The sequence below is a fragment of the Aotus nancymaae genome, unplaced genomic scaffold (assembly GCF_030222135.1).
Source record: "Aotus nancymaae isolate 86718 unplaced genomic scaffold, 86718_ANA_hifiasm-v0.15.2.pri h1tg000076l, whole genome shotgun sequence".
NCBI lineage: Eukaryota > Metazoa > Chordata > Mammalia > Primates > Aotidae > Aotus > Aotus nancymaae.
The window spans coordinates 12,182,256-12,205,851 of record NW_026988491.1 but is presented as its reverse complement, the minus strand read 5'-3'; the positions used below and the strand labels follow the sequence as shown (position 1 = coordinate 12,205,851).

Genomic DNA, 23,596 nt, shown 5'->3' with positions numbered 1-23,596 from the left:
GATGAATCTTAAGCTGGGACCCAGGTTTCTAGACGCTCAGGCCATGGCCTCCCAAGGTACCATGACCCTAAAGGAGGACTTCTGCTCGGGTCTGAGGATGGAGGGAACCCCAGAGCCTGGAGCAGTGCACGCCCAGGTAGGTGGGTGACAGCAGGTGCCCCTGGGTGCAGGGACTATTTAATCTTTTAAAGCTGTGCGAAGGGAACCAGGAAATGTGAGCAGGATGTGGCCATGCCCACTGCAAGGTGGGTACACAGCAGCTACACACCCAGCTGAGCAAGGTCTTGGAAGGTTATGGGGTGGGCAGGGCCCCGGGCAGAGACAGCCAGGGTTGGGGAGGGGAGGCTCAGTCACCTAGGTGCAAGCACAGTGGTGTGATCTGAGTTCTTCTGTGGGTCCGAGGAGCACGCCCACCGCCTGCCTGTGCCTAGGCTTGGAGAACTGAGCACGTGACCCATGCCAGCAGCCATTAGATACAGGCGCTGCCTTGGGGAAGGAGTGCAAGTGGGAAGGGCGAGGGTGTTCCACCCCACAAAGACCTTCCCCGAGCCCTGGGGCTCTACCCACCTCTTGGGGCCTGGCCTGAGGCCCAGGTCCACCACAGGCTGGCAGCCGGAGGTTGAGGAGCTAAGTGGGTCCTCAGGGACTGGTGGGCATCGAGGCAGGTCGCAGTAGGGCACCTCAGCACCTGAAGGGCTCCTGAGCTCCTGGACCAGGGTTGGAGAGAGGAGGCAGCTCAGAGCCCACGTGGAGGCTCCCCTCCCCCTGCACAGCCCCTCCCGGCACTGGGCAGTGTGGGAGTCTCCAGGCGTCTTCTCCAGGGATCTCACACTTCCCAAGGAGCTGCCCATCAGGCTGGAAGCACCCCTTGGGACTCAAGCCGAGGGCTGGCCGAGGCGCCTGGCGTGTGCATGCACACGTGTGTGTATACATATGATGGGCCTTGGAGCAGGTATGTGTGTGGATAAAGGCCTGGTATTGGGGGCACACGTGTGCACATGGGCATCGAGAGCTCTTGTGCATGCACGTCTCTGCAGGTCCCGCGGGTACACTGATCCGTATGTTTGCATAAGTTTTAAAGTTATGTGTACATGCATGTGTGTGTGTGCGCCCCAGAACGAGGTGGATAGAAGGATCCATCAGGTTCTTTTCCGGCCAAAAGACAAAGGTGAGGAGGAAGGATTCAGCGGGCTGAGAGAAAGGAGAGGTCTGAAGGAGGAAGAGGCGGTTTGATGGTGGAGGAGATGGGAAAACAAGGCCTTGGACTACAGAAGAGATTTGCCCCACTAACAGAGAAGCAGGGGCTCTAGGGCTGGAGGGTCAAGGCCCAGGAAAAGGGCAGGGGCCTGGAGCCAGCTGCCCACTCCTCTCTCCCTCCGCCCTCGGGAAGTCACACCTGTGAAGGCTGGTCTGGTGCGGGACTCACCAGGGGGAAATGGCTGCTCACCTCCAGGGTTCCCCCCCATTCCTCCCCACCTCGGGAGAGCCGCAGGTCCCTCCCCTGGTGGTGGGAGACAGTGGCCATGTCACCCTGTGCCCCGCCTCTTCTCGGATTACCTGGGCTGCGGGCTCTGGCAGTGGTGGCGGCTGTCGGCTGTCAGCACCCTCGTCCCCGGGGGGCTCCGGCTCAGGCCCCCACACTGCCGCCCTCCCAGGCCCGGACTCCAGGCCGTGGTGGCAGCAGCAGCTGAGGCAATGGAAACCTTAGAGGGACCGGCGTCGGGAGCAGGGGCCTCTCATTACTGTTTCATAAGCCAGGGCCCGGCCAAGAACAATGCGGGACATGAAACCGCAGGAACCCGATCCCAGCAGCTCACCTGAGAGCCGGGAGGGGCAGGAGCCTGGGCATGGGATCCCTGGGGATCCTGGAGTCCAGAGCCCAAGGCCAAGGCAGCAGCCTGGTCGGCACCCTGGGGTGGGCACAGGCTCTCCAGGTTCCAACAAGGCCACTGCTAGGGGACAGGCGGTGCCAAGGAGTAAGGCTGGGGTATCTGCCGTGACATCCAGGCCAGGGGAGGCCCAGCAGGATTCAGTTTCGCCCCCTGCCCTGCAGTCAGATTCTGATCAGAGCTCAGCAGCAGAAGGTGTCAGATCCACAGCCGGACCTGGCGCCTTGGCCACCCAGGGGATGGCACAGCAGAAATGAGGAGGGAGAGGCACTCCAGGCATCGGCCAGGGGTCTCTGGCCCGCCAGGCCCAGCAGGAGCCCTAGCCTGATGTGACAACTCATCCTGGCTTTCACCCCAGCCCCCATCGCCACTCACCACCCACTCGAACGTGCCCCATGGTCAGTCGCCAGCTCTGATTTCCTGTCTGGCGGGTCAGCACTGGCTCTGGCCTCAGATGGACCTTGGGCCCCATCCTGGCTCCTCCACTTCCCCGCTGGTGACCTCAGGCCGATGACTTCCCCTTTTGGAGCCTTGTTTTCTCCTCTCTGAAATGGAGGCTGAGGTGTGACCAAGAGCTGGGCCATGTGACTTATCCTCTCTGTGCCTCAGTTAGCTCATCTACAAAACCAGCAGGACAGCAGGACCCACCTCCTGCGGGTGTTCTGAGAATTAAATGAGTTAATATTTGTAAAGGGCTTTATTTTTCTTTCTTTTCTTTTCTTTCTTTCACTTTTTTCTTTTTTGAGGAAGTCTTCCTCTTGTCGTCCAGGCTGGAGTGCAATGGTGTGATCTTGGTTCACTGCAACCTCCACCTCTGGGGTTCAAGCAATTCTTCTCCTGCCTCAGCCTCCCCAGTAGCTGGGGTGACAGGTGCCTGTTACCATGCTCAGCTAATTTTTTTTTTTTTTTTTTGACCAAGTTTCACTCTTGTTGCCCAGGCTGTAGTGCAATGGCTCAATCTCAGCTCATTGCAACCTTCACCTCCTGGGTTCAAGCAATTCTCCCGCCTCAGTCTCCCAAGTAGCTGGGATTACAGGCATGTGCCACCACACCTGGCTAATTTTCTATTTTTAGTAAAGATGGGGTTTCTCCATGTTGGTCAAGCCGGTCTTGAACTACCAACCTCAGGTGATCCACCTGCCTTGGCCTCCCAAAGTGCTGGGATTACAGGCGTGAGCCAGCACACATGCTAATTTTTGTATTTTTAATAGAGACAGGGGTTTGCCATGTTGGCCAGGCTGGTCTCAAACTCCTGATAGCAGGTGATCAGCCTGCCTCGGCCTCCCAAAGTATTGAGATTACAGGTGTGAGCCACCCCACCCGGCCCATAAAGGGACCAACAGTGTCTGGTCTTAGCCTGGGCAGCAGAGCAAGACACTGCCTCTACAAAAAATTTTTAAAATTAGCTGGGTGTGGTGACGCATGCTTATAGTCCCAGCTATTTGGAGGCTGAGGCGGGAGGATTGCTTGAGCCTGATGAGTTATGATTTTGCCATTGCGCTCCAGTTTGAAAGACAATTGAGACTCTGTCTCAAAAAAAAACAAAACTTAAATATAACAAGTTATGTAAGAATATTAAATAAAATTTGATAAATGTTAATCTGGCAGAATAATGTTAAATACTGTTAAGAATAAATTTCTGGGCACAGTGGCTTACACCTGTAATCCCAGCACTTTGGGAGGCTGAGGGGCTGGTGGATCACGAGGTCAGGAGTTCGAGACCAGCCTAAGCAAGATGGTGAAAGCTCGTCTGAACTAAAAATAAAAAAAGAAAATTAGCTGGGCATAGTGCTACAAGCCTGTAGTCCCAGCTACTCGGGAGGCTGAAGCAGAAGAATTGCCTGAACCCAGGAGGTGAAGGTTGCATTGAGCCAAGATCGTACCACTGCACTCCAGTCTGGGTGACAGAGTGAGACTCTGTCTCGGAAAAAAAAAAAAAAAAAAAGAATAAATAAATTGCAAAGGGTCTGGGGTGCTGTGCATACCCCTCCCTCTGGTCCAGGCTGTGTGAGTTCCAGGGTTGACTCTTCCCCACATCTCCCAGTCTGTGGGAAACTCCACTATACATAAAACAGGAACAGGGTGTGCAGAACCTTGGAGCCCATGGAAGCTGGAGCTCCCCAGGGTGTTTTGTACCACCAGTTGGTCAAGAGTGGGTCGTGCTTGGGAGGCCAGGACACCCCAGGACCTGGGGCCATTTCTGCATATTCTAGTATGGCTAAAGATGCCACAACTGGGGGCTTGGGGCAGTGCCTCATCCCTGTAATTCCAGCACTTTGGGAGGCTGAGGCAGGCAGATCATTTGAGGTCAGAAGTTCGAGACCAGCCTGGCCAACATGTCAAAACTCCATCTCTACTAAAAGTACTAAAATTAGCCAGGCGCCTGTAACCCCAGCTATTCAGGAGGCTGAGGCATGAGAATCGCTTGAATCCGGAAGCAGAGGTTGTAGTGAGCCGAGATTGCACCACTGTACTCCAGCCTGGGTGACAGAGTGAGACTCCATCTCAGAAAAACAAAAAGATTGAAACCATGCAGGCACGTAGAAGGATTTAAAAAAAAAACAACAAAAAAAACCCACAACTGGACCCAACCGTTTCTTTGCTGAGCTCAAGGAGACACCTTTATCAGGCTCATGGAGATAAGTTTACACCCAGTATAGGTGCATAGGGATCATAGCTGCAGCAAGGCTGGGGATGTTTTTTTTTTTTTGAGATGGGGTCTCACTCTGCCACCCAGGCTGGAGGGCAGTGGTGCGATCACAGCTCATTGCTGCCTTCCCAGGCTTAAGTGATCCTCCCACCTCAGCCTAGTGAGGAGCGAGGACTACAGGCTCCTGCCAGCAGGCCCTGCTAATTTAAAGAAATTTTTTCGCTCTTTTTTTTTTTGAGATGGAGTTTCACTTTTGTTGCCCAGGCTGGAATGCAGTGGCACGATCTCAGCTCACTGCAACCTCTGCCTCCCGGGTTCAAGCGATTCTCCTGCCTCAGCCTCCTGAGTAGCTGAGATTACAGGCACACACCACCACACCTGGCTAATTTTTGTATTTTTTAGTAGAAACGGGGTTTTATCATATTGGACAGGCTGGTCTCGAACTCCCAACCTTATGATCGGCCCACCTCAGCCTCCCAAAGTACTGGGATTACAGACATTAGCCACTATGCCCGACCTCTAAAAATTTTTTTTAAACAGACAGGGTTTTGCATTGTTGCCCAGACTGGTCACAAACTCCTGGGCTCAATCAGTCCTCCCACCTCGGATGCTCAAAGTGCTGGGATTATAGGTGTAAGCCACTGTGCCTAGCCAATTTTTTTTTTTTTTTGCATTTTTAGTAGAGATGGGGTTTTACCATGTTGGTCAGGTTGATCTCCAACTCCTGACCTCATGATCCGCCCATCTAGGCCTCCAAAATTGCTGAGATTACAAGCGTGAGCCACTGTGCCCGGCTTTTTTTTTTTTTTTTTGAGATGGAGTCTCGCTCTGTTGCCCAGGCTGGAGTGCAGTGGCACAATCTTGGCTCACTGCAACCTCCACTTTTGGGGTTCAAGCAATTTTAATGCCACAGCCTCCTGAGTGTCTGGGACTACAGGTGCATACCACCATGCCTGGCTAATTTTTATATTTTTAGTAGAGGTAGGGTTTTGCCATGTTGCCCAGGGCTGGTCTTGAACTCCTGAATTCAAGTTGATCCATCTGCCTTGGCCTTCCAGAGTGCTGGGATTACAGGCCTAAGCCACCGTGCCTGGCCTCCATTTTTTTTTTCTTTTTTTTTTACATATAGATTTTTTGACTCCATGTTGGAAATCTCTTGACCTAAAGCCAGGGGCAAATATAGCCAAGGGTCCAGAATACTTGGAGGCAAAATGGGTTAAACTTGGTCCCTGGAGACCTGTTGTGACAGAGAGATGGGGAGACAGTGGGTGAGGCAGAGAGAGTCAGCCAGGGGAGACCTGCCCCAACCCCAACAGCAGCATCTGAGGGTGGCAGAAAAAACCCCACCCATTCCTTCAATGCCTGACCCTGTGGCACCTTGGAATGGGTCCAGAGTGGTAGAGGAGTGAACAGGGAGGTAGGTGGAAGAGGCCGGAAGAGGGAGTGCCATCTTCTGGGGCCCAGGGTCAGTTTTTTTTTAAAAAAACAAAGTTTTGCTCTTATTGCCCAGGCTGGAGTGCAATGGAGCAGTTTTAGCTCACTGCAACCTCTGCCTCCTGGGTTCAACGATTCTCCTGCCTCAGCCTCCCAAATACCTGGACTTACAGGTGCCTGCCACCATATCTGGCTAATTTTTGCATTTTTAGTAGAAACAGGGTTTCACCATGTTGGTCAGGCTGGTCTCAAACTCCTGACCTCAGGTGATCGGCCCACCTCGGTCTCCCAAAGTGCTGGGATTACAGGCGTGAGCCACTGCACCTGGCCCAGGGTTAGTTTCTTACTATCACATGTGGTACATAGGCGGTTGCCTGCCCAGAGTTGGGTCCCAGGGCCTGGCTCAGTGACACAAAGTCACCCTCATGCATTTGCAAAAGAAGAGTTTCACAGCCTCGGATCATCATCAGAGCAACCGGAAGCTCAAAAAGTGGAGGATTTGATGTGGTGCCCCTCTCTGATCTTTTTTTTATTTTTTGAGACAGAGTCTTGCTCTGGCAGTGGCCTGATCACAGTGCACTGCAGCCTCGATCTCCTGGGCTCAAACGATCCTCCTGCCTCAGCCTCCCAAGCAGCTGGGACTACAGGCGTGCACCACTACACCCAGTTAAATTTTTAGTTTTGTAGAGATGGGCTCTCACTGTGTTACCTAAGCGGGCCTTGAACTCCTGGTTTCAAGCCATCCTTCAGCCTCAGCCTACAGTGCTGGGACCACAGGCAGGAGCCACTGTGTCTGGCCCCCTCTCTTACCTTGAAACCATCTCTGGCCTTGGCCCCTGGGGAGGAGGGGCCCACTGTGGGGTTTGCCTCCAAGCCTCTGGCCTTCTTAAATGTCTCTGCTGATTCCCTGGCCTTCACCCAGGCCTAATCTCATCTTATTCCACACTTTCCTCCGCAGACGACAGGCTTATCCATGAGCAAGACTTCAGTCAGTGACAGATCCTGAAGACTGGCAGGCCTCCATCTCCCATGGCAGTCTGGCCCTGAGCTCCAGCTCCCCAATTCACTAACCTCCCCCTCATCTCCACTGGGTCCTGCCCGCACCTCACACCATGCTCCAGACAGCTCCAAACAGACCTCCCAACCCAAGTACCCTGCCTGGAGAAACAACAGAAGTCAGCCATGGGTTTCTCCCCTCCCCCACCCCCAAATCCTGTAGATGCGCCTTTTCAATGAGTTCGGAAATGTGTCCATTTGCCTCCATCTGAAAGCCCTGTCATCTCTGGCACGGGTGAGTATGTGCACCTTTTCCTGGCAGGTCACCTGATTCGCTCTCACCACCCTGCACTCCATTCTCTCTGCCCAGCAATCAGAGTGACTGTGAAAAATGCAAATCAGAGCACGTCACTCCCTTACTTAAAATCTTCAATGGCTTGCCCAGGCCAGGTGGCTCATACATGTAATTTCAGCACCTTGGGAGGCCACGGAGGGTGGATCACTTGAGGCCAGGAGTTCAAGACCAGACTCAACAGCATGGTGAAACCCCATCTCTACTAAAAATACAAAAATTAACTAGACATGCTGGGCGCGGTGGCTTACGCATGTAATCCTAGCACTTTGGGAGGCTGAGGCGGGCAGATCACCTGAGGTCAGGAGTTCGGGACCAGCATGACCAATATGGTGAAACCCTGTCTTTAAAGAATGAATAAATAAATAAATAAATGAAAATTAACTAGACGTGGTGGCGCATGCCTATAGTCTCAGCTACTCAGGAGGCCGAGGCAGGAGAATCGTTTGAACCTGGGAGGCAGAGATTGCAGTGAGTCAAGATCCTGCCTCTGCATTTCAGCTTGGGCCACAGAGCAAGATTATGTCTCAAAAAAAACAAAAACAGGGCCAGGCAAGGTGGCTCACGCCTGTAACCCAGAACTTTGGGAGGCCGAGGCGAGTGGATCATGAGGTCAAGAGATCAAGACCAGGCTGGCCAAGATGGTGAAACCCCGTTTCTACCTGAAAGTACAAAAAATTAGGCGGGCGTGGAGCCAGGCGTGGTAGCACGTGCCTATAATCCCAGCTACTTTGGAGGCTGAGGCAGAGAATTGTTTGAACCCGGGAAGCAGAGGTTGCAGTGAACCAAGATTGCACCACTGCGCTCCAGCCTGGGCAGCAGACTGAGACTCCCTCTCAAAAAAAAAAAAAAAGAAAAGAAAAAACAAAAAAAGTCTTAGAATCCTAAGTCCTCAGCATGTCCGCAAAGCCACACAAGGCCAGTCAGTGAGACCAGGCCATGGATTCTCCATCCTTGTCCTACAGCTCCTCTGTTCCTCCCTCTTGTGGCCTCTGCAGCCCCATGTGCAGCCTCCTTTCCTCCTCAGGGCCTTTGCATATTCTTTTGTTTGTTTGTTTGCTTCGTTTTTGTTAGGGACACACTGCCTCAGAAATCCCCCTCCAAGTAAACTGACACCTTCCCCCACTCTGATTGCTCTGCAGCTGCATTTCTGAACTCCTACCTAGGCGCTACATCAAGGCTGCCAGTGATTATGCTCAACCAGGCAGCTCGGGGGAGGACAGGAAAACATAAGTTGTTTATCCATACTTGTAAATTCCTGTTTGACACATATCTGTAAAAAATCCTGGTTTCTCTCTTTTTTTAAAAAACTGCCGCCACAAAAGTCACAGGATGATGTATCGTAGGTCTGTTACAAGTTGACAAACTATCTCTGTGCCTGTTACAAGCTGATAGATTATCTCAGTTCTGAAACTCCCTTATGCTTCTCTCATCCCATATAAATCCCTCGTTTTATAAGCTCAGGGCTGCCTCCTCTGACTGCTATGGGGCAGCCTGGCTGGTTAATAAAACATGCTTGCCTGACTCTGAGGCTGCGGTAAGCCATGGCTGGACCACTGCACTCCAGCCTGGGCTACAGAGCAAGCCCTAAAATCTCCAGCCAGTTCTGGTGTATTCTTAACATCTCTCTAATATCTGCTTATCTCCCTTTTTGACAAAGAGCCAACAGGACTCAAGCTCAGAGCCTTCCATAGAAAACAGTCTCAGCTGGGTGCGGTGGCTCACGCCTATAATCCCAGCACCTTGGAAGGCCGAGGTGGGTGGATCACCTGAGGTCAGGAATTTAAGACCAGCCTGGCCAACATGGCAAAAACCCATCTCTACTAAAAAACACAAAATTAGCCAGGCGTGGTGGTGGACACCTGTAATCCCAGCTACTTGGGAGGCTGAGGCAGGAGGATCTGCTTGAAGCCAGGAGGCGGAGGTTGCAGTGATCTGAGATCTCACCATTGCCATTGCACTCCAGCCCGGGCAACAGAGTGAGACTCTGTCTCAAAAAAAGAAAAGAAAAGAAAAGAAAAAACACTCTTGAGTTAGGATTTGACAACATTTCTGTTTTGATTTTTTCTTTTTCTACCTTTTTTCTTAACCTTGTACATACAGGAAATAATTCTAGTTTTCTACTTGTGGTGATGACGTGAAGTTTTGTTTCAATAGAAGGTGGAAAAGATATTGATTTAAAGAATAACAAAGTAATAATAGATTCAATGAGGCAATGGTAAAACTCATATAAGCAGGAAGAAAGTGACTGGAGATTGTGAAATATTCTCATGGTTCAACCACTTCATTGTAATGTGGGAAAATTGAGGCTGTGGCCAGGGGGAAGGCCAGCATTTGGGTTCAATTGCAAGTTAGTGGACAGGTTCAAATGCAGATTCCAGGCCAGTACATCAACCATGTCCCCATCCCAAACCACCCCAACCACGTGGAAAACTGGCCCACCTGGCATCTTGCTCGATGGGCCTCCTCAGGGCGGAAGCAGTTTTGACAGTGGTTTTGGGTGAGCATGTTGGCCTCAAAGTGTTCACATGGAACTCTCCCAGGTACCTCCTCCATGTTGGGTGAGTCAGGTCAGGGCCGTTCCTGTGATCCAGTGGCTGACCCTCTAGGTGAGGCCTTGGGAAAATGAGGGGGAGGCAAAGACGAGATGACTGGCTGGTCACTCACTTGAGCCCCAGCCCCAGTTGCCCCAGTTTCCAGAAAAGGACCAGAGAAATAAGGTTACTCATCCATTCCTTTGGATGTTCCTGTTCTCCATTCATCCCGTTCATTTATTCACTCAACACTCACTCACTAAGCACCTACTAAGCACCCAGGCACTCGCCAGCATTTGATGTGTGATTTCTAGTCCTTAATGCAGTGTTGCTGAAAGTGCATACCAAGGACTCTGCATTACACCCTCCTGGGCTGTTCATAAAAATGCAGATTCCAGGCCGGGCACCTTGGCTGATGCCTGTAATCCCAGCACTTTGGAAGGCTGAGGTAGGCGGATCACTTGAGGTCAGAATTTTGAGACCAGCCTAGGCAATATGGTCAAACCTGACCTCTACTAAAAATATAAAAATCGCCGGGTGCGGTGGCTCAAGCCTGTAATCCCAGCACTTTGGGAGGCCGAGGCGGGTGGATCACGAGGTCAAGAGATCAAGACCATCCTGGTCAACATGGTGAAACCCCGTCTTTACTAAAAATACAAAAAATTAGCTGGGTGTAGTGGTGCATGCCTGTAATCCCAGCTACTCAGGAAGCTGAGGCAGAAGAATTGCCTGAACCCAGGAGGTGGAGGTTGCGGTGAGCCGAGATCGCACCATTGCACTCCAGCCTGGGTAACAAGAGCGAAACTCCGTCTAAAAAAAAAAAAAAAAAAAAATCAATTGGGTGCAGTGGTACGCGCCTGTAATCCCAGCTACTTAGGAGGCCAAGGCAGGAGAATGGCTTGAACCCGGGAGGCAGAGGTTGCAGTGAGTCTAGATCTCACCATTGCACTCCAGCCTGGGCAACAGAATGAGACTCTGTCTCAAAAAAAAAAAAAAAAAAAAAAAAAAATGGAGATTCCTACTGGGCACAGGGGCTCATGCCTGTAATCCCAGCACTTTGGGAGACCAAAGCGGGCGGATCACTTGAGCCCAAGAGTTCAAGACCAGTTTGGACAACTGGCAAAACCCCATCTCTACAAAAAATACAAAAATTAGCTAGGCAGGGTGGTGCAGGCCTGTGGTCCCTGCTACTCAGGAGGCTGAGGTGGGAGGATCATCTGAGTCTGGGAGGTCAAGGCTGCAGTGAGCCATGATTGTGCCACTGCACTCCAGCCTGGGTGACAGACTGAGAGCCTGTCTCAGGAAAAAAAAAGCTGAGTAAGATGCTGTGGACCTGCAGTCCGAGCTACTCAGAAGCAGAGGCAGGAGGAGCCCTTGAACCCAGGAGGTAACATGCTATAATTGCACCTGTGAATAGCTACAGCACTCCAGCCTAAACATAGTGAGACTCCATCTCAAAAAAAAAATCTAGATTCCCCTTTCCCTTTCCCAATCCACCCAGTCAGAATCTCTAAGGGAGTGAGGTCGGGGGCTGTGCATTTTAAAGAAGTGATTCCAGCCAGGGGCAGTAGCTCATGCCTGTAGTCCCAGCACTTTGGTAGGCTGAGGTGGATCGCTTGAGGCCAGGAGTTAGAGACCAGCCTGGCCAACATGGTGAGACCCTGCCTCTACTAAAAGTATGAAAATTAGCTGGGCATGGTGGTGCGCACCTGTAGTCCCAGCTACTTGGGAAGCAGAGCCAGGAGAATCACTTGAACCTGGGAGGTGGAGGTCTCAGTGATTGGACATCGTGCCACTTCACTCCAGCCTGGGTAACAGAGAGAGAATTTATCTCAAAATAAATAAATAAATAGATAAATATAAAAATAAAAATAAAGAAGTGATTCTCTAGGTGATTCTAATGCACCCCAAAGTTTGAGTGTCCTTGTCTTATAGCTACTCTGCATTGTAAATCAAATTAATCCTAATTTTAGATCAGGTAACTGAGGCTCAGAGTGGTTCCTTAGCTCCCTCAAGGTCACAGTGGCTGATTTTCAAATCCAGGTCTGTGTGTCCCTGCTCTCTCGGAGGTGGAAGTGAGGGGCACCGTATCACACTGCCAACTCACACAGGTCCCTTGGGAAGCACAGGGAGGGCAGCAAAGGGCTGGCCAGGTATTTTCAGAGTTAAGGACAACGTCTTTGACAAAAGCGAACAGCCTAAGGTCACACAGCAAGTTTGTGGCAGAGCTTAGCCAAAAATAAACCCTAGTGTCTCTTTTTGTTTTGTTTTGTTTTTCTTAGACGGAGTCTCACTCTGTCGCCAGGGCTGGAGTGCCATGGTATGGTCTCGGCTCACTGCAACCTCCGCCTCCTGGATTCAAGCAATTCTCCTGCCTCGGCCCCCCAAGTAGTATCTGGGATCACAGGCATGCGCCATCACTCTGGCTAGTTTTTTTATTTTTAGTAGAGACAGGGTTTTGCCATGTTGGCCAGGCGAATTCCTGACCTTAGGTGATCCGCCTCCCTCAGCCTCCCAAAGTGCTGGGATTACAGGTGTGAACCACTATGCCCGGCCCTTGTTGTTTTGGGGGAGGTGGGGGCAAGGTCTTGCTCTGTGACTCAGGCTGGAGTACAGTGGCTTGATCACAGTTCAGTGCAGCCTCAAACTCCCAGGCTGAAATGATTCCCCTGCCTCAGTATCCCCAATAACTGGGACTACAGGTGCATGCCACCATGCCCAGCTAATTTTTAAATTTTTTTCTTCTGTAAAAATGGGCCCTTGGCCAGGTGCAGTGGCTCATGCCTGTAATCCCAGCACTTAGGGAGGCTGAGGCAGGCGGATCACTTGAGGCCAGGAGTTTGAGAGCAGACTGACCAACATGGTGAAACCCCGTCTCTACTACAAATACAAAAACTTGCTGGGCGTGGTGGCACACACCTGTAATCCCAGCTACTCGGGAGACTGAGACAAGATAATTGCTTGAACCTGAGAGGTGGAGGTTGTAGTGGAGTCAAGATTGCCCGCTGCACTCCAGCCTGGGCAACAGTGTCTCAAAAAAAAGGCTCTTACTGTGTTACCCAGGCTGGTTTTGAACTCCTGAACTCCTGACCTCAAGTAATCCTTCCTCCTCAGCCTCCCAAAGTGCTGGGATGCGAGGTGTGAAGCATCATGCCCTTCTGAAACCCTGCTGTCTTCACTTGTGCAAGGGTTCTTCTTTCTGGGTGCCCCTGGGGGCTCCAACATCCATGCCCTGAAGTGAAGCTGGGTCAGGAGAGTCACTTAAAGATGCCCTCTCTACCCACACAAAGTCCCAGGGGAAGTGTGGGGGTTGGGAGGAAGGCAACATCCCAAAACACACGCAGCTTTTCGTGCCCCCAGGTCACCTGCCCACATCCATCTTTACCTGGTGTGTTCCAGGGGATCAGGCTTTTGTTGCCAGTCTTGGCTAGCTGAGGAATTTCACCTCCTCCCCTGGGACAGCCAGAGCCAAGGCAAGGCTCCGCTCCTCCACCATCAGACCTGGAGAAGGGAATGGGGTGGGGGCGACGGCAGGGCACGGTGGGGAAAGGGGCACCCACTGGCCCCTCCGTGGCCCCAGGGTCTCTGATCTTCCCCAGACGGTTGTCCTCCCGGCTCCTGGTGGTGGAAGAGGGTGCGCATCGCCCCGCCCGTCCTGGGCGTTGCTCTCCTGGTCTGGCCACATAATGGAGCGTCCCCTAGCAGGAGAACGCCGCTCATTTTCCGGAGGGCGGGTAGGAAGATCTACTCCACTCGCCCCTCGCTGCTCCCGTTTTCTCCCTTACCCACAACCAATAGGCAGAATCCTTCTCTAAAATGCACTTGAGATGTGGATATAAAAATCAAAACCTTAAGCAGCTACGCATGCCCCACCTGGAGAATGGCCCCGGGACCCCTCTCCATCCAGCCATTCACCCAGTTCCTCCCAGCATCCCTCGATCCCTACCCCTCCCATGGGCCTCCCCCAACCAGCTCCTCTTTTCCGTGGCCTAGTACTAACCTTGGCTGGGTTTCCACGCACAGGGGCTGCCGGGGAGGGAGTACCAGGGTCACGGCCTCTTTATTTTAACAATGAATCAGAGCGATGCTCGGGAGGTAGAAGGCACACCCCTGCCACGCTCGCCTAGGCGCTCTCTGGGTGCCTCATTTACATGAACAGTGTGGGATTGGACAAGCCAGAGCAAGGGGTGGGGCGGAGGCGGGCGGGGCACAGATACCTCTGAGCGCGGGACTCGCAGCACATTTAGCCTGGGCCGCCTGCAGTCCTTGCCCGCTGGGAGTCCCCAGGGAGCCCTAGAGAGGGCTGGCACTGGCGGATCTGGCTCCTTCTGACCTCTTTCCCGTTGGTTCTTTTCCGGCGACAGTCCGCTGGGCTGGCTTTAGTACAGATCTTGGACTAGAGTCTTAACCTCTCTGGCATGACAGTTTTCTTATCTTTAACTATAGGAGACAGAGGCCGGGTGCGGTATCTCCCACGCCTGTAATCCCAGCACTTTGGGAGGCCGAGGTGGGCAGATGAGAGGTCAGGAGTTCGAGACCAGCCTGGCCAATATGGTAAAACCCGTCTCTACTAAAAATACAAAAATTAGCCACCAGGCGTGGTAGTGGGCGCCTGTAATCCCAGCTACTTGGGAGGCTGAGGCAGGAGAATCGCTTGAACCTGGGAGGCGGAGGTTGCAGAGAGCTGCGATTGTACCACTGCACTCCAGCTTGGGTGACAGCATGACTCTGTCTCAAAAAAAAAAAAAAAAAAAAGGAGATAGTATAATAGTACCTGTGAGGAAGAAATGAAAATGAAATAGTGGGAAGTCAAAAGTAAGACACGTATCAGAACAAGTCCAGGCACCTAGTGAATCCTGAGTGGATGTACAATTCTAAAACTACAGCACCATGATTATTATTTGCAGTCAGAGCTCCAGTGTCTACCAAACATCCCTGCCCGAGGGTTTCCAACCTCCATTTGCACATGGCCGTGGACTTGGAGCTCACTGGCAAAATGCAGTTTCTCCCCGCTTTTAGGCTAACATTCATTCTACACTGTCTGTATGCCAGTTCCTATTCTAAACCCTTTATATTCTTAAGGGCATGGTAAGCTGAATTCATTACCAAGCTCCCCATTTCACAGCAACTAAAGATCGGAGAAGTTAACTGACTTGCTAGTGTCACACAGCTAGTAAGTGGCAGAACTAGGATTAAAACCTGAGTGTAGAGCCGGACGAGGTGGCTAACGCCTATAATCCCAGCACTTTGGGAGGCCGAGGTGAGCTGATCGCTTGCCGGGAGTTCAAGACCAGCCTAGGCAACACAGAGAGACCCTGTCTACAAAAAAAGAAAAACGGGTTAAGAAAAAATGGCCGGGTGCAGTGGCTCACGCCTATAATCCCAGCACTTTGGGAGGCCAAGGTGGGCAGACCATGAGGTCAAGAGATCGAGACCATCCTGGCCAACATGGTGAAACCCCATCTCTACTAAAATACAAAAATCAGCTGGGTGTGGTGGCGAGCACCTGTAGTCCCAGCTACTCAGGAGGCTGAGGCAGGAGAATTGCTTGAACCTGGGAGGCGAAGGTTGCAGTGAGCAGAGATTGCACCACTGTACTCCAGCCTGGCGCCTGGTGACAGAGTGAGACTCTGTCTCCAAAAAAAAACAAAAAAAAAAAAAGAAAGAAAAGAAAAAATGAATGGCTAGGCTGGGCGTGATGGCTCACATCTGTAATCTCAGCACTTTGGGAGGCTGAGGCAGGTGGATCACGAGGTCAGGAGTTAAAGATCAGACTGGCCAACGTGGGGAAACCCCGTCTCTACTAAAAACACAAAAATATGTGGATGTGGTGGAGCACGTCTGTAATCCCAGCTACTCAGGAGGCTGAAGCAGGACGTTGCAGTGAGCCAAGATCATGTCACTGCACTCCAGCCTGGGCGACAGAGCGAGACTCTGTCTTTAAAAAAAAAAAAAAGAATGGCTGATCCTGACTCTTCCCTGGTTAAACTCACCCCCACCTCAGGGGCTTTCTCTGCCCACAGGATCAGAGCCCAGATCCCTATCTCGGTATCAGGCTCAGCAGGCTGGGCTCTGCTGACTTGCACAGCTTTCTCCTCTCCTCTGACCCCTGCCTCTGCCTTCCCCTTGCTCACCAAGGGCACTGGGCCCTTTCTCCACACCCTTCCCTCCCCTGTGTGCCTGCGCAAACTAAGTCATCTTTCCAGACTCAGGTCAGAGTCAATTCCTCTTGGAAGCCTTCTTGAACGTCCTCTCCCCTGAACTTACACAGATGTCTGCTCTCTAACACTTTATTGAACCCCTGACCTTGAGAGACACCTCTGTATGTCTGTCTCCTCCACGAGATGTGAGGACCAGGTCTTGTTAGCCATGACAGGGTAACTTTTAATGTTACGTCACCTCTCTGAGACTCAGTTTTCTCATCTGTTAAATGGAGCTAAAAGCCACTTTGCAATGCTGCTGTGAGTTAATAATGTAACTGTCTGGCACATCAGAAGGGGTGGATAAAAGTTGTTTCCTGGACTGGGTGCAGTGGCTCATGCCTGAAATTCCAGCACTTTGGGAGGCTGAGGCAGGTGGATCACCTGAGGTCAGTAGTTCAAGACCAGCCTGGCCAACATGGCGAAACCCCATCTCTACTTAAAATACACAAATTTGCTACATGTGGTGTTGGGTGCCTGTAATCCCAGCTACTCCAGAGGCTGAGGCAGGAAAATTGCATGAACCCAGGTGTTGGAGGTTGCAGTGAGCTGAGATCTCACCATTGTACTCCAGCCTGGACAACGAGCGAAACTCCCTCTCAAAAAAAAAATATAGGGCTAGGTGCTGTGGCTCACGCCTGTAATCCCAGCACTTTGGGAGGCCAAGGCAGGTGGATCATGAGGTCCACCTGGGAGGTGGAGGTTGCAGTGAGCCAAGACTGCACCACTGGACTCCAGCCTGGTGACAGAGTGAGACTTCGTCTTTAAAAAAAAAAAAAAGAATTAATCAATCCCCTGTTGGGCCCCGCCTAAGAGCTGCTGGAAGCCGGGGGATGCTGCCCCAGTGTGGTGATGGGGAATGACCTGGGATTCAACTGCTTCCACCACTTCAGTGTCAGCTGAGGAGACTGCTGGACACAGGACAAGAGACAGGCCCAGAGGCTCCTCAGTGAAAGGCACAGGGGGCATTGCTCCCCCACTGGCCTCAGGAGCCTGCTTTTCAGAGCAGCAGGTGGGCTCTGGATTCTAGCAATAGACATAATGGTCCGTAACCCTGGTTAGGGGACTCAGCACCTTAATAGAAGCAGAACTGGACTTTATTGCAGCCACAGGGAAAACTGCTGGGGACAGAGCCATGTCCCCTAACCATGTCCACCACCCCAGAAACCTGCCCTTGCACGTGGTATCGGGGCAAACAAATCACAAGTGCACAAATCTCTGATGAGTTTCCCAAATTTGATGAGTGCCAGGTGGGGTGCACATTTGGGAAGATGCCCCAACGTGGCTCTGAAGGCTCTTCCCGGGGGAGGCTGCACTCAGCTGCCCATTCCTTCTGGAATTCAAACCCCAGGCAAAGGCAGCCAGCCCCAGGCCAGAGAGGTCCTGGCTTCCCAACTTTGAGCTATGCAGTCATCACCTTGGTGCAGGCTGGGCGACAGGGATAGCCAAGATGACAAAGGCCAGGTCCCCACAGCCTAGGCTGGGGCTCGGCTTGGTTCTCAGCCTCACTCCCCGCTGTGCTGTGCTTTGCCTGTCAGACGGCGACGATGGGCCTTGCTGGTGCGAGCGGCCCTTGGGGGCTTCTTGGAGTCCTGGGCCCTGCGAGGATGCTTCCTCTTGACCTTTTTGCGGCTGTGTGCATGCAGTGCTGCTGTGAGGGAGGAGATCCTGGGGGAGGGTAGAAAGCCTCAGTTTACCTTGGGAACAGGGTGGCAGGTGGAGACCGCGTTAGGGGGTGACTGACCACCTGGCTCATGGAGGGGCTGTCAGGACAGGTTGCAAATGCTGGGACCACTAAATTCATGCCAGAGTTGGCCTGCTCTACCTCCAGAGTGCCCGCCAGCAACTTGGCTCAGAGAGACAGGCCCTTCACCCAGGCATGAAGGGCACCGGAGGTCAGACATTCTCAGAGGTGGAACAAGACGGGGCAATGAAGAGAGGCTGAGGATCACTGGCCAGGCAAAGCAGAGGGCTGCTCCACGCCCACCACGGGCTGCACACCACCCCTAAGAGCCAGGCCGCCACTGCCAGACAGGAGGAGTGGGACCAGGGAGGCGGCAGGCAGACAACTCACCGCTGAGAGAGCAGGGGGTCTCTGGACTTCCTGGGCAAGGCTTTGGTGGGCTTCTCCATGGATGATGCCTCCTCCTCCTCGGACCTGTCTCCAGCCCCTCCCTAAAGAAGCATAAGACATTGACTGAGAGGGGGCAGTAGCGGGGGAGGCCTGGGCTGGGCACCTGAGTGGTGGCGCTCGCTGCTGCATCACAGGCCTGGGATGGGGCTAGAGAAGGCCTCAGGCAGAAGAGCACTCTGTCTGCCCTAAAGCAAGGATTACACAGGAGACGGCCATGCTTCAAAATGCTCTCCTGCCTCTAGAAGCTACCAGTACATAGTTAAACATTCAGGAATGAAAATCCTAGCTAAATGAGAACAAGACTTGTCTTTGTATCAGATTTTGCAGAAGAATGAGCATAAAATGAAAGACCAGTGTGACATCAGGTGCAATCTCAGCTCACTGTAATCTCCACCTCCCAGGTTCAAGCGATTCTCCTGCCTCAGCCTCCTGAGTAGTTGGGATTACAGGCACCTACCACCGCACCCAGCTAATTTTTATACTTTTAGTAGAGACAGGGTTTCACCATGTTGGCCAGGCTGGTCTGGAACTCCTGACCTCCAGTTGATCCACCCACCTTGGCCTCCCAAAGTGCTGGGATTACAGGCATGAGACACTGTGCCCGGCCCTGAGATCAGTATGGATGTCACAGGGGAGTGGCTCCAGGACTTAAGGACACAGAAACTCCCTGGAGGAAATGTGTTTTACATCGTAACTGTGTACATACATGTCCATAAATTTTTAGGCAAACCCAGATACAACTCAATGAAAACAGCCATCTTATGAAACAATACTTACCATGATGCTTCTGGTATTTTCAATTATGATATTATTATTTTTTATGCTGGTTGCAATCTACTCATGATTCACAACCCACAGGTTGAAAACCCACTTAGTGCACACAGACGTGCCAGCGCTGCTAATTGCACAAAGAGAATGATACAACAAACAGCTACCTTTTGTGAAGTATTTACAACAGGGCTGGGCACTGTGCCAAGTGACTCCCACGGATTAATCACTTTTATCCTGACAGCAACCCCACAAGGCAGGCGCCACCCCCAGCAAGCCCAGTTCACTAATGGAGAAAGGAAGCAGGCAACGTGAAGGAACCTTCTCAGGCTCCTCAGCTGCTCAGCAGCGGGGCTGTCCTCTGCAGCGCCCCAGAAGCAGGGACTCACGGGTCCAAAGGGAAAGGGCACTGGCACTGGGATACCCATGACATACACCAGCACTGAGCAACCCCCTGACAAGCCAGTCCGCCCCCATGCCCCTTCTTCCCAGGGCTGAGACTGCGACCCACCTCAGGTGGGGTCAGCCCGAGCAGCTGAGCCCCGGAGAGGTCCAGGTCACTGATGGTGGTCACGGTGACTGTGTGGTTGGGGTGGTCGTACTGCACCGACTCCGTCTTTGCTGTCACCAGCCGGTCCAGCTCATCGGCCTCCTCTGTGGGGATGGACACAGCCCTGGCCTCAGCCAGGGGAACCAGTGACCAGGCTCCAGCCTCCCTTCTGCCCTGGAGTGCAATGCCCCCCTCTACTCTGTGGACGTGGAGAGCATCCACAAGGTCCCTGGCGCTAGAGCCTGGCCTGCGGATGAATGTTGAGAATGATCCCATTTCCTTCCTGCTCTGGCTGGTCCCCACTTCAGACAGACCGTCTGTGACAGCTGCTGCTGTCCCTCTCCCCAGCCCTAGTCCTTTCAGTCTTCAGAAACTAGGTTCTCTGGTCAGGCTTGGTTAACCGTGGGATTTACGTCTAACTCTGCTGGTCTCTGTTCCACTTGTACTGAGAGGTGTTAGGACCACCCTTGGCCCCAGAGAACCCCACAAAATCCCTAGGGCCAAGGAGGTCAGCTTCTTTCCCTTCCACTCACCAAGGGAATATATAAAACCTAAAACCAGGCCCATCAGCTGTTCTCCAGGTCAGACCAAGCATGCGACTTACCCAGTGCCTCTTCTCTCTCTGCCAGCATCTTCAAGTATTCCTGGTGGCGCTGAAACCACACAGGCAGGTAACACAGTGAGTATGGCCTCTTAGCCCAACCTCAGGCTGGGGTATTAATCACCCCCAGGGTGACTGAGACCATGATTCATACTGCGAGATCAGGAGGAGACTCCATCTTCCATTACTCCCAGACCCAGGCCCATGGAGTCTCCACCTGAATAAACTATTCCCAGGTCCTGCCCACACACGTGCCGGCCCATGCTTACAGCTGCTTCTATTAGGGAAATCCAAGGCTGCAAGGACCCTAAGAATCAAAGACCTCCCTCCCACCTTCCCCCTGTGCACCTCCTCCCGAAGCTTCCTCTGCTCCTCTTTCAGCCGCTGCTTAATCTCCTCAATGGCTGCCTTCTTCCGCTCGACCTTCCGCTTGTGGAAGCCTGTCAGGTACTCCCTACAGGAAGGAAGCCGGCAGAGACAGGAGAGTCGCAGGAGATACAAGAGAAGAGCTCACTCTAGGAGAAAAATGGCTAATGCCACACCTGCTGTGTGCTAGGCCCCATTCCAAAAACTTACAAGTATTAGCTCATTTAACCCTTACAGCAATGGCCAGACATGGTGGCTCACACCTGTAATCCCAGCATTTTGGAAGGTCGAGGCACGTGGATCACTTACGGCCAGGAGTTCGAGACCAGCCTGGCCAACATGGTGAAACCCCATGTTTTTGTCTATTAAAAACACAAAAATTGGCCAGGCACAGTGGCTCATGCCTGTAATCCCAGCACTTTGGGAAGCTGAGGGAGGTGGATCACCTGAGGTCAGGAGTTTATGACCAGCCTGACCAACATGGAGAAACCCCATCTCTACTAAAAATACAAAATTAGCTGGGTATGGTGGCACATGCCTGTAATCCCAGCTACTTGGGAGGCTGAGGCAGGAGAACCGCTTGAACCCAGGAGGTGGAGATTGCGGTGAGCTGAGACTGCGCCATTGCACTCCAGCCTGAGCAACAAGAGCAAAACTCCATCTCAAAAAAAAAAAAAAAATGAGCCGAGCTTGTTGGCGCATGCCTGTAGTCCCAGCTACTTGGGAGGCTGAGGCGGGAGAATCACCTAAACCTGGGAGGTGGAGGTTGCAGTAAGCGGAGATCATGCCACTGCATTTCAGCCTAGATGACACAGCTAGACTCGTCTCAAAAACAATCAAAAAAACCCTCACAACAACCTGTGCAGTGGGTATCAATCTCCATTTTACAGATGGGAATGTTGAGGCACAAAGTCTAGGTTACTTGCCCAAGGTTAGAGAAAGGATACGTTTAGGAAAACAAGAGAGATACTGCCTCCTTCCACTCAGTACTAAGGGCTCTCAGGTTCAGGGAACAGGACTAGGTGGGAGGGCACACTCAGTACATGGGATTATCCCTTCCACACTGGCAAACCTCATTACTCTCTAACAGGACTTTCAGGGGCACCCTGATCCAGACCTTCAGAACCCTGCACTAGACCAGCACACGTGTCCCCAGGACACCTGACCCTGAACTCTCCTGTAGGGCCTATTGATGCACGCTAGGAGTTTCCTGATGATGCCCAGCATTTCCCTCCCTCCATTCCTCGGTCTGATCTCAGCCCCTTCTCATCTTGGCAGTGCCAGCTGCTCTGTTTCCATTTTACCCCGCAGGCCAACACTGGGCTTTTCGCTGACCCGCTACCATGTGCCATTTACGACTGGTCGGACGCTGAGGCTCAGAGGTACAGCTTCCTGATACGGGACCTGGCACACCAAAGGAGCCCAATAAAACTCTAGAGAGAGAATGAATGAACTTAAGCAACTCTCATTTCATTGGCTCATCATTCATCAACCACGGCTGAGCGCCTGCTGTGTGCCGGGCCAATGGACTGGGCTGGGCTAGGGTGGTCGAAGCCACTGCTCTGAAGCCCGAGCTTCGGGCTGTCTGGCGGCGCAGAGACTCTAGGCGAGGTGGGGAGGCCAAGAAGGGACAAGCGGGACCAGGGACAAACTGGGAGGTCCAGAGGGGTTCTCTAGCCACGCCAGGGGGCGGGGCCGGAAGAGCCCTCGACGGGAGCGTGCCCCGCCCGGCCCGGCCCTGGCCTTGGCCGAAGCTCGAGGGGAATCTGGTCCGGCTTTGCCACTCACCGCCTCTTCTCTTCGTCGAAGCTGAGAACTAGCCTGGGCCGCCGGTCGTCACCATCTCGCTTCTTCTTCTTGTTGCGGCTCATAGCGGTGAGGCCACCACCCTCCTCTCACCGGAGACACTTCCGGGTGTAGCGTACTCCTCCTTCCGGGTGCACCCCTCAGCGTCGCTCCGGAGTTCCGCCCGCAGACCCCACCTTTTAAAGGGATCTTCCAGCTCGTTTTCTTCCCTCTCCCCAAGCGTGACGCCCTGGTTCCTGACCGCTCCTTGACTCCCAGCTCCAGCCCCTACCCAGATTCGCTTCAATGAGAGCGAGCCCCCCCGGACCCCATTGCCTAGGACTGTGCCTGGCATACAGTATGCACTTAATATGGAGTTATCGTGAATGACCAAAAATTCCTGTACCGACCCTACTTTGAATTTTTTTCTTTGATTTGTTATTATTATTACTTTTGAGATGGAGTCTCGCTCTCTCGCCCAGGCTGGAGTGCAGTGGCGCGATCTCGGTTCATTGCAACCTCTACCTCCCAGGTTCTAGCAATTCTCCCAACTCAGCCTCCTGAGCAGCTGGGACTACAGGTGTGTGCCACCATACCCCGCTAATTGTTGTATTTTTAGTAGAGACAAGGTTTCACCACGTTGACCAAGCTGCTCGAACTCCTGACCGCAAATGATCCTCCCATCTTGGCCTCCCAAAGTACTTCCTCCACACCCGGTAGCCTCTCTTACCTGCCCCAGGATTTTTCTTTGCCCTGTTGTGGCCCCAGTCCTAGTGTAGGTACTGTGTCAGCCCGTGCACGGGGAGAATCAGTGGGTGAACTGAGGACCAGGCAGGGCAGCCTAGGGGACATTTTCTCCAATGTCCAGCAGAGGGCACCCTGTCTGCAGCCAAGTTTCCGAAGCTATTTCTGGGTGGCCACCTGGGAGCCCCAGGAGCGCCTGGAGATTGGGTGTGGCTCAATGGATTTCTCAGCATGTGTGTTCCATCCTCTTTGGCCTCTCATAGAGGTACGTGCTCCCCACTCCGCCCAGAGCCCAGGGTACTCACTAAGATGGAAATCATCCACCCAAAATGGGTCCCATTTTATGGATGAGTTAACTGAGGCTGGGTGTATAAGAGACCTACTCACAGCTGGTGCCAGTTGCCCTAGAAAGTGAGATTTACTGGCCAGGTGCATGGCACACGCCTGTAATCCCAGCACTTTGGGACGCAGAGGCAGGTGGATCACCTGCGGTTAGGAGTTCGAGACCAGCCTGGCCAACATGGTGAAACCCAGTCTTATTAAAAAATATAGGCCGGGCACGGTGGCTCACGCCTGTAATCCCAGCACTTTGG

The 23,596-nt window shown here is 52.6% G+C and overlaps 2 protein-coding genes across 4 annotated transcripts in view; both read right to left on the bottom strand.

Annotated features, from left to right (window-relative positions):
* TRIOBP (TRIO and F-actin binding protein) overlaps window positions 1-17,031 on the bottom strand; it is a 79,316-nt gene extending 62,285 nt beyond the window's left edge. Inside the window, exons 1-4 of one of the 3 annotated variants that reach the window (XM_064368021.1) lie at window positions 13,241-17,031; window positions 11,565-11,662; window positions 9,764-9,937; window positions 568-707 (exon numbers count right to left, since the gene is read on the bottom strand). In XM_064368021.1, the coding sequence (XP_064224091.1) occupies window positions 568-707; window positions 9,764-9,877 (254 nt within the window). In that variant the 5' untranslated portion in view covers window positions 9,878-9,937; window positions 11,565-11,662; window positions 13,241-17,031. Of the gene's footprint in view, window positions 1-567; window positions 1,607-9,763; window positions 9,938-11,564; window positions 11,663-13,240 lie in introns of those variants that run through there. The other 2 variants (XM_064368020.1, XM_064368022.1) reach the window with 2 other exon arrangements.
* A 103-nt stretch (window positions 17,032-17,134) lies between these two features.
* Window positions 17,135-22,429, bottom strand: NOL12 (nucleolar protein 12). Its single transcript, XM_012458918.3, has 6 exons — window positions 22,263-22,429; window positions 20,457-20,562; window positions 20,112-20,160; window positions 19,469-19,611; window positions 18,130-18,230; window positions 17,135-17,723 (listed from the first exon to the last, which is right to left on the bottom strand). Exons 1-6 carry the CDS (start codon window positions 22,343-22,345, stop codon window positions 17,561-17,563), a joined length of 645 nt encoding a protein of 214 aa, XP_012314341.1. The 5' UTR covers window positions 22,346-22,429; the 3' UTR covers window positions 17,135-17,560.
* Between the last annotated feature and the right edge of the window lie 1,167 nt (window positions 22,430-23,596).